Genomic DNA, 10,196 nt, shown 5'->3' with positions numbered 1-10,196 from the left:
AGAACAAATCAAACCTCCAGCAGCTGTTCCCTCATTAATCCATCAGTTTGTGACCCAGAACTTTCAGTTCTCTGACCGGCCGTCACGGGTTCCGGGCCTGACCCGGTGACCTTCACCGCACGTCTCCCTCCATCCGGACTTCCTGTCGCCTCACTGACATGCAGGAGAAACAAAACTACTTCCTCCTTCCAGCTGACATCTGGACCATCAGCCTGAGGCCCAGATGGAGGCTCCGGACCGGACCGGACCGGACCGGACCGGACCGGACCGGACCGAACCGGACGCAGGCCGCGGCCTGGACTCACCCAGAAACAGTAGCAGAAGAAGAACAAGGTGTACTTGACGCCGCGGTATCCTCTCATGGTTTCTGTCAGGAACATCCAGCTGGTTCCTGATCTGCAGCAAAGCGTGTGTCGACCTGCTGCGGCGTTCCAGCTGCAGCATTCCAGCTGCAGCATTCCAGCTGCGCCTCCTCCTCCTTCACACCTCACACCTGCTCACACATACAGCGCCCCCAGCAGGCTGTATGTGGAGCAGCATGTTGGCGTGTTTTTAAAATGTTCCGTTTTTTAGAACCTGAGGCGGGCAGAGAACCCAAAAGTTATACTAACGTAAAAAAGTGTAGGAACAGTTACATTTTTTCAAAAAGTTACTAAACTAAAAGTAATTGAGTAAAAGTAATTAGTTGTTGCCCGAGTCAAAACCTGTCCAGGTTTGTGTTGCCTGACATGAAAAGTGATAAACCAGACAGAAAACAGTCATTCATGACTTTCTGTTCCAACAATCAGTTCTCTAATAAATGACCAGAACATCTCAGGGAGTGACTTCGTGGAACCACATCGCCCCCTGCTGTTTTCTCCAGATGCTCCGATCAGATCCGATAATCAATTTCAACCTCAAATTGACTTAAACTGCGTGGCAGCGGATTACACAATAAATAAATGATAGTTTGGATCATAAATAAAGTTTAGAGATGACCGGTTCTCTGAACACAGGCGGGCTCCCTCTGCTGGCTAGGAAAGGTTCTACATGCTGCAGAGGATTTACCACAGCTGACTCCAGCCAGATTAGCACAAAAGCGACAACAATAAATTATTTAAGGATAGATTTAATGATTATTAAAATATATAAATATCATTTATATAATATAATTTTTTAGCAGAGTTCAGATCTCAAAATAATGAAGAAAATAAATCACACAGTGTAACAATACAGACGAGCAGAAGAAATACATTTCCAATACTTACAGTAAATAATCTACACATGCTAAAATAAAGCACTTCACGTGGTGACATAAAATATTTGTTTACTGTATGTCATGTCTCATCAGGGTCAGAGGACAAAAAAAAACACAAAAGATGTCATTGTAACATTCATGAGTCTCTCTGCGTGTTGCTTATTATGTCCTTACTTGTACCGAGTTCAGGGTCCAGAAATGATACTCCAGTAAAAATGATGTTGTCTTACAATAATGTTATTCGAGAATAAAAAAAAAACATACGTTTATATATATATTCTTAAAAAGTTCTCAAGTGCAGCCAGTTCTTGTCCATCTCTGGTCATTTTCTCTGGTTTTAAACTTCTAAAACTATTTTCTTGCTGTAGTAGTAAAGTTCCACTCTTAGTTGTAAATAAAAACCATTTAGATTACACGTTATGTTTGAAACAGAAGCAAAAACGGAGTTAACGCTCTCTGGAAAGTTTCCAGCTGGAGGCGGAACTCAAGAGCCAGTCACTGTTCCTGGTCGGACGCGGTTGAACGAACATCCGGCGGAAATACATAATATTGCGTTCGCAGCGTTGGCCTCTGTCCATCGCGTCTTTTGCTGCTTGAACTGAATCTATCAGTGTACTGGACTGTTGGCAAACAAGTGGAGAACCGAACCCGGAACACGGTCCGGAAGAACAAGGTGGTTTAATTGCGGGCGGTTCCGATGAGCGAATGAAACCGAGAGGGGGAAGCAGAAGGTATCCGTGTTTAATGCAATTTCGGTCTTTTATTTCCTTTTTTACTGGGATAGAAATGAGAACCAGCACATGTCAAAGCAGAAACCAGGAAATTAACCCAGAAACAGGAATATTTCAGGTTCGTCCCCAGGAGCAGGTGTTTCAGATCTGCTCAGCCGCCTCTGCGCCTGAGGACGATGTTTATAGAAGCCAGAAAGATGCCTGATTAAAACACCAGGACGATGTTTATAGAAGCCAGAAAGATGCCTGATTAAAACACCAGGACGATGTTTATAGAAGCCAGAAAGATGCCTGATTAAAACACCAGGACGATGTTTATAGAAGCCAGAAAGATGCCTGATTAAAACACCAGGACGATGTTTATAGAAGCCAGAAAGATGCCTGATTAAAACACCAGGACGATGTTTATAGAAGCCAGAAAGATGCCTGATTAAAACACCAGGACAATGACTGCACTTATTATTTAAAATGTGGGATTGTGTCATTTACAGGGGAAATATTACATGCTATTGATAATTCAGTTGTGTATTTGCAGTACTGTGAATGTTTTTCAGTTCTTGCTGTTTTCTATGACTTACAAATTTCTCTTGTATCGAGAGAATCCGGTGTAAAAGATGGCTTCAGTACTGTCTGGGGAAAAGGCTGCAGTACGCACGTACTCATCATGCTGACGTCACAATTGGCGGTAGAGATAAATATCTACAGCAGAGGCCACAAGTTTACATACACCCAATAAGAAACCTTTTTGCTTCCCCATCTGAAGGGAAATCGGATCAAACGTCTCTTGTTTCAGCGATAAGAGCAAAATGTTTGGGCCTCCTGAGCAGAAGTGCATCCATGATGGGCGAAATAAAAAGCAGGCCTCTAATTAGTTTTATAAAAGTGAATGTCTCACAACATGAAGGTCAAACATGGACATAAACATAAAACACAAATAATTCAGACTAATTTTTTACTCTGCTTTCTTTTCTAAAGCTTCATTGTGTAACTCTTTCTTATTTAAAAAGTGTTTTTACAAATATTAAAAGTCTCATCACTTTGTGACAGTGTAATATGAGACAGGTAATCTGTGAAACAAATTTAAGCAAAGCTACTATTGGCATCTACAGGTCAGGAACAGCCAATCAGAGCCAAGAGGACGGTCTTGGCACTGTCAATCAAACTCATGTATGCACTGCTTAATAAATCGATGAGGAGGAACATCGATTTACCTTTTATCATCTTCTCATCAGTGGCTATGCTATCAAGCTGTAGCATTCACGACAGGCTCTGTTGCAGTGAACCAGCTGCAGCATGGAGGGTGGGAGAGGGTGAGCAGCATGTACATGTGATGATTAACGGCGCTAAGGTACTGGGAGAAGGCAGACAAATTTGATTTCTTGTCACTGTCCTGTTCAGAAGCTGGAGCAGCGAAATCCTTTCTGCCATTTTTAAATGTTATTAGAGACTTCAGGACCCAAACTAAATAAATATATTGATCTACAACATATTGTCCTACGTGATCCGAAAATGAGACTCTGCCATTTCCACAGATTCTGCAGTGCCTTCAAAATAAAAGCATATCTTCAACTGTGAAAGCAACATGTTCAGATTAATGAGTATAAAAATGACTTCAGGAATATTTGGTTTGTAATTTTCATATCAGTTTGAGGGAAAATAACGGACTGGATTCTCCTGACATTCCCGCATTTTGAGCTTGTTGTTGCCACTAGTGATAAAACAGATTCACCTCATCACTGGAAAACATTCCTTAGAAATATTTCAACCCGGCTTGTTTGTTGAACTTTTTCACATTTTGTACTTTCCACAGGATCCTGTTGACAAGAAGAACTTCCTGTGTCTGAACATCAACTTCCTGTGTTTTAAAATGATCTAAGAAGGAAAAAAATCACATCTCAGGTCTTTATGTTCACTAATTCAAATATTTAATGTTCAGAATTAGATTAAACTTTTAAGAATTAAGACAACTAAAAAAGTAAAATGATTTTACCCAGAATTCTGACTTTAATCTTATAATTCAGATTTTTTCAGTTTTGATGTTAATATATCAAAATAACTTAAATTGAAATATTGTGATAAATTCTGGCTTAAAGATTAAAGCCAGAATTCAAAACAAAAGTCTAAATTCTTTTTTTGTGTATGTAACAGCAGATTATTGGTGATAAATTTATTGTTTCTTTGATCTGCAATAATAAAATGTTAAAGTTGCAATTTTATTTTTCCATGTCTTGCTGTGATTCAGCTCTGCCACTTACAGTGGAGGAAGAGAGACTCTACTGTTGACCCAAAGATCCCAGATGACCGGAGATGAATAAGGAACAGGAGGAACCAGAACCACAGCAGATGAGGGAGACCAAGAAGGAACCAGAAACTCAACTCAGTGAGGAAGAAGAGGATGAAGGGTTGCTTGTAGTGAAGCAGGAGAACAGCAGTTCTGTGATGAGCCCTGGCGGCCTGGGAATAGTCCATATGGATCCAGAACCGGAGCAGACGATGGAGATGAAGGAGGAGCTGGAGGACATCTGCTGCTATCAGCAGGTTGTAGTGAAGGAGGAGACCGAAACCTTCATGATACCAGTCCATGACACCATGCACCCAGAACCAAACCAGAACCACTTCTCTCCTGAAGCCCAAAACGCATTCAGATCCCAGACAGACCAGAACCCTCCTGACAGGTGTTGGACGTCCAGGAGTCATGAGGACAACTCAAAGTCCATGAGACGTAAGACAGATGTGTCTTGTGATGTGTGTGGTAAAAGTTTCAGGCAGCACAGGTACTTGATTGCTCACCTGAGGACTCACACAGGTGAGAAGCCTTTTTCATGTCAGTCTTGTGAGAAAAGTTTCCTCAGGCAGCCGGACCTGACTCTGCACATGAAAACCCATACCGGCGAGAAGCCCTTCCAATGTCCGGTGTGCGGCAAAGGTTTCATCCAGAAAACCACGTTAAGTTACCACATGAGAACGCACACAGGAGAGAAGCCGCACAGCTGTGAGTTTTGTGGTAAATCCTTTATACAGAGGAGTGATTTGACTTGCCACCTTAGGACTCACACAGGTGAGAAACCATATCAGTGTGAGGTGTGTCAGAAATCTTTTGGACACAGCAGTGACTTCACTCGCCACAGGAGGACTCACGTGGCTGAGAAACCTTTCTCATGTGTGACCTGTGGGAGAGCCTTTAACAAGCAATCTAAGCTGAGTCGTCACCTGAGAGTTCACGCGGGCAGTAAGACGTATTCCTGTGAGTCGTGTGATAAGTCTTTCAGGCGGAGATGTGACTTTGTGCGTCACCTGAGGACTCACACAGGAGAGAAACCCTTTAATTGTGAATTGTGTGACAAATCTTTCAGACAAAATGGTGACCTGACACGTCACATGAGAACTCACACAGGTGAGAAGCCGTCTTCGTGTTCAGTGTGTGGTAAAAGCTTCAGCGAGTACAGCAGCATGCTCAGACATATGAGGACTCACACTGGCGAGAAACCGTACATCTGCAAAGTGTGTGGGAAGCTTTTCCGCTTCGGCGGGCATTTAACCGTTCACTTGAGAACCCACACAGGTGAGAAGCCGTGTTGCTGTAACGTGTGTGGTAAATCATTCAGTGACTGCAGCAGCATGTCCAGACACATGAGGACTCACACTGGGGAGAAGTCGTACGCTTGTGAAGTGTGTGATAAGTCTTTCAGGCAGAGGAACGATTTGACCCGCCATCATAGGACTCACACAGGAGAGAAACCTTTCCAGTGTCTGGCTTGTGGTAAAGGTTTTGTCCAGAAAACAACCCTGAGGTATCACATGATGACTCACACCGGAGAGAAACCTTATCCCTGTCAGCTATGCAGCAAATCCTTCAGACAAAGAAACGATCTGACCCGTCACCTTAGAACCCACACAGGAGAGAAACCGTATCGCTGTGCATTATGTGACAAGCCTTTCAGACAGAGTAATGACTTGGCTCGTCACATGAAGACTCACACAGGTGAGGATCTAAGCTGTGTGGTTGATCAGTTAGATTAAGGTGGACTGATTGTGAAGAACTGAACCTAGAGATGATCTGGAAACTTCAAGATAAAGACTTTATTATTATTAACAGCTGAAAGTCAGTCCAGTGTAGAAAATACTAAGAACATGGCGCTGCCTTGTTCAGTTAGTAGAACGCAGAAGCTGCAATCGTTAGCATAGTTGTCGTAGGTTCAATTCCCGGTCTCTGTGTCTTCTCTCTCCTCTCTGTTTCTTGTCCGTCAACTGTTTAGTAAAGGCATTAGGGTCAAAATATCTGTTAAAGAATTGAATTTAAGAACTTTCTCTTTCCACAACTGTCCTGAGGCCATTTATAATTATTAAGCTGTTATATTTAGATGCTAGATTAATTTTTCTCCTGCCAGATGCTGAAGGGAGATGACTTTGTTCACATCTGGGCTGTAAACAAGAGGTTTAAAATCATTACCATCTTTTATAAAACACCTTTAACATCTGGAAGCTGTGGCTCAGGAGTTCAGAGATGAGTCTGATCCACTTCATGTCTCAGTTTCTACCTGGTTAAGGTCAGGAAACCAGAGTGACCAGCAGCCTGTCTGGCCACTTTACTGGGCGGAGCTCCTGAGGTTCAGGCTCTTACATTTGATGTGTCTTCACTTTATTAATCCATGAATTAAATAAGTGATTATTAACAGATAATCGTCTGATGTAATCATTTGTTGATTTTGTGGGGTTTCTTTTAGATTTTAAATATGTCATAAAATCCTTTCATGAAGTTTGCAATTTCCCTGAGTTAGGAACAGCTGTCCAATATAAAGATGGTCAAAAGTTTACATACACTTGTATAAAACATAATGTCATGGCTGTCTTGAGTTCCCAATAAGTTCTACAACTCTTATTTTTCTGTGATAGAGTGATTGAAACACATACTTGTTTGTCACAAAAAACAGTTATAAAGTTTGGTTCTTTCATAAATTTATTGTGGGTCTGTTGAAAATGTCACCAAATCTGCTGGGTCAAAAATATACATACAGCAACATTAGTATTTGGTTACATGTCCCTTGGCCATTTTCACGGCAACTAGCTTTTGGTAGCCATCCACAAGCTCCTGGCAAGCTTCGAATGTTTGACCACTCTTCTTGACAGAATTGGTGCAGTTCAGCTGAATGTGATGGTTTCCTTGCATGAACCTGTTTCTTTAGCACTGTCCACATGTTCTCAATGGGGTTTAAGTCAGGACTTTGGGAAGGCCATTCTAAAACCTTAATTCTAACCTGGTTTAGCCATTCCTTTACCACTTTTGATGTGTGTTTTGGGTCATTATCCGTTGGAACACCCAACTGCGCCCAAGACCCAACCTTCGGGCTGATGGTTTTAGGTTTTCCTGCAGAATTTGGAGGTAATCCTCCTTCTTCATTATCCCATTTACTTTCTGCAAAGAACCAGTTCCACTGGCAGCAAAACAGCCCCAGAGCATAATACTACCACCACCATGCTTGACAGTAGGCATGGTGTTCCTGGGATTAAAGGCCTCATGTTTTCTCCTCCAAACATATTGCTCGGTGTTGTGGCTAAAGAGCTCAATTTTTGTTTCGTCTGACCACAGAACTTTCCTCCAGAAGGTTTTATCTTTGTCCATGTGATCAGCAGCAAACTTCAGCCGAGTCTTAAGGTGTCTTTTATGGAGCAAGGGCTTCTTTCTTGCACGGCAGCCTCTCAGTCCATGGCGATGTAAAACACGTTTGACACCTTAGTTCCATCAGCTTCCAAATCCTTGCAGACCTGCTTTTTGATGATTCTTGGTTGACCATTGACCATCCTGACCAATCTCCTCTCGGCAGCCTGCGATAGCTTGCGTTTTCTTCCTGATCATGGCAGTGACACAACTGTTCAATGCACTTTATACTTGTGAATAATTGTCTGCACAGTTGCTCTTGGGACCTGTAGCTGCTTTGAAATGGCTCCAAGTGACTTTCCTGACTTGTTCAAGTCAATAATTTGCTTTTTCAGATCCACACTGAGTTCCTTTGACTTTCCCATTGTAGCTTTTGAGGCTGAGTCTGATCACTGGGTCAAATGGTCCCTATTTCAATGGGCTCATGAGAAGTGAACAGCTGTAGTCAATCAGAATCACTTACAAGAAGTGAATAGGCCATGACATTAAGCTAATTTGATTGAAACAACTCTCTACATCACCAAAATTGACAATTTATGTTGCTGTATGTATATTTTTGACCCAGCAGATTGGTGACATTTTCAACAGACCCATAATAAATTTATGAAAGAACCAAACTTTATAACTGTTTTTGTGACAAACAAGTATGTGTTTCAATCACTCTATCACAGGAAAATAAGAGTTGTAGAACTTATTGGGAACTCAAGACAGCCATGACATTATGTTTTATACAAGTGTATGTAAACTTTTGACCACAACTGTATATATATATCTATATCCAGTCTGGGTCCTTAGGCAAGACCCTTCAAGTTACTGCCTACCTCATACCATGAGAGATACTAAGTTGCGTAACATGCCGGCTCAGACGTCGCCCGGCCAAACAAGGTCTGCGTCAGGTGTTGGGGAACCAGAGCACCTTGATGACAAATGGGCTACTGGAACAAGACGGAAATGGGCGAGATGAAAACTGCTGCTACTCAAGTCTCCCTAATCAGAGGTTACATGCAAAGACTGAGGAGGAATGGTTACTTTGACACTTGTGTGGAATCAGCTGCACATCAAGGGAAGCATTTAAACTCACCCTGTCGGCTCTGGTCACGCAGCTTTATGTGAACCGCAGCAATAACTTGTAGCAATGTGATAATCACAAAGCTTTTTATGTAGCAAACCTGCACATAAAACATCTGAACAAGCCAGAAATTCATTCAAATCTGCAGCTGGAGTAAAATGAGAGGCTGATGTTCAGCCATCAAACCACTGCAGATGGAAATGAAGGAAGAGAATATTTACCATAAAACTCAGAAATTCTGAGATGAAAAGTTCTATAAAAAACATGAACACTTGTTTGTGAAAAGTTAAAATATTTTACATTTCAAATGCTGACCTTTTCTAGAAAGTTTTAACAGTTCATAAATGCTTTTTCTGAAAAGGTTTTTGGCAGAAATGTTTTTATGTCTAGTGGCTGTCAGATGCTTTGTGCCAACAAGAGAACTTAAGAAAATCTGAAAATTGGTTAAGTTAAATTATACTCTCAAAAATATATTAAAATAACTCAGATAAATGTATTATAAAAATAATTTAAACAAACAGTCACAACAGTTTATCTTTCAGATGTTCTATTTTAATTCTCTTGTTCCTGTCGGACCATCAGGTCCAGTCTGGGTCTGGTTCCGGCTGCCAGAACCTCCAGCAGCTCGGAGTGTTTCGGGTTTTGGTTGAAGCCATGAAGGAGAATCCTGATCCACTGGATTCTCTGGTTGTTAATGGGAAGAGGAGCTTCAGTGCTGGAGATGGAAGCATTTTCACATGAAAATGTCTGCAGACCATCTGGTTTCTTCTTCTGCTCATTAGAGCTTATTAAACAACTGATGGCACTTACTGCCACCAAGTGGTAGAAACTTGCGTGAATTCTGACGGTAATGTCTATAAACTTCACAGCTGGTAAAACCCTGGGAGTTTTTGCAGACCTCTAGGTGGCGCTGGAGGCCCAAATGTTGGACGCTGCCCGACGGTTAAGAATGGCTGCTTTAAAGGTTACCAGTCTGGATCCCACCGTCTCTGCAGCTTCCTGGTTTCCTTCAGTCTGATTCAAACAGCCTCAGCTGTCCGGCCTTCTGCAGACTCACCGCTGCAAACCTCCATTTACCAAAACTCCACGCAAAGCAGCGACAGTTTCTACAGCACAATTATATTTACATTTAGCCAAAAGGAATTGTTGCAGTCAACCAAGTTTAATCAAATTTAGTCAACTAAATCTACAATCTTGTCAACATAGTTGTATGTAAAATGTAAAGAGTTTTTCATCAATTTACTTGAAACACAAAATGTTTTTACCCAGTTGTGGCATAAAGTTATTGTCTGAAAATGCGATGCGTACAGATTTAACTTTTTATGAATTTTTCTGCTCTTGCCTTCAATGATAACAGAATATTTCAACCAGTAAGATGAAAAGCTACGCACTGCCCATAACAAATTTCATATTGCATTCTTGCAGAAACATTCTTCATGGAGTATGTTAACATAAGTCAAAAGACTAAACCTATTCAAAATTAAAATGGCTAATATTACTGTA

At 41.5% G+C, this 10,196-nt stretch overlaps 2 protein-coding genes across 2 annotated transcripts in view; one reads left to right on the top strand and one right to left on the bottom strand.

Moving 5' to 3' along the window:
* zgc:113223 (uncharacterized protein LOC541424 homolog) overlaps window positions 1–409 on the bottom strand; it is a 6,764-nt gene extending 6,355 nt beyond the window's left edge. The window contains exon 1 of the mRNA XM_055060104.1: window positions 306–409. Within this exon, the coding sequence (XP_054916079.1) occupies window positions 306–380 (75 nt within the window). The 5' untranslated portion in view covers window positions 381–409. The remainder of the gene's footprint in view (window positions 1–305) is intronic.
* Window positions 410–1,467: 1,058 nt separating this feature from the next.
* LOC129379057 (gastrula zinc finger protein XlCGF57.1-like) lies at window positions 1,468–6,658 on the top strand. The gene is made up of 3 exons (XM_055059631.1): window positions 1,468–1,968; window positions 3,779–3,867; window positions 4,211–6,658. The coding sequence occupies exon 3, from the start codon at window positions 4,276–4,278 to the stop codon at window positions 5,986–5,988; it is 1,713 nt and encodes a 570-aa protein (XP_054915606.1). The 5' UTR covers window positions 1,468–1,968; window positions 3,779–3,867; window positions 4,211–4,275; the 3' UTR covers window positions 5,989–6,658.
* The last annotated feature ends 3,538 nt before the right edge of the window (window positions 6,659–10,196 follow it).

Source organism: Poeciliopsis prolifica, unplaced genomic scaffold (assembly GCF_027474105.1).
Source record: "Poeciliopsis prolifica strain line A6 unplaced genomic scaffold, Auburn_PproV2 SCAFFOLD002, whole genome shotgun sequence".
NCBI classification, from domain to species: domain Eukaryota; kingdom Metazoa; phylum Chordata; class Actinopteri; order Cyprinodontiformes; family Poeciliidae; genus Poeciliopsis; species Poeciliopsis prolifica.
Note: the sequence above shows the minus strand (reverse complement) of the source record. Positions and strands in the feature narration are given on the sequence as shown.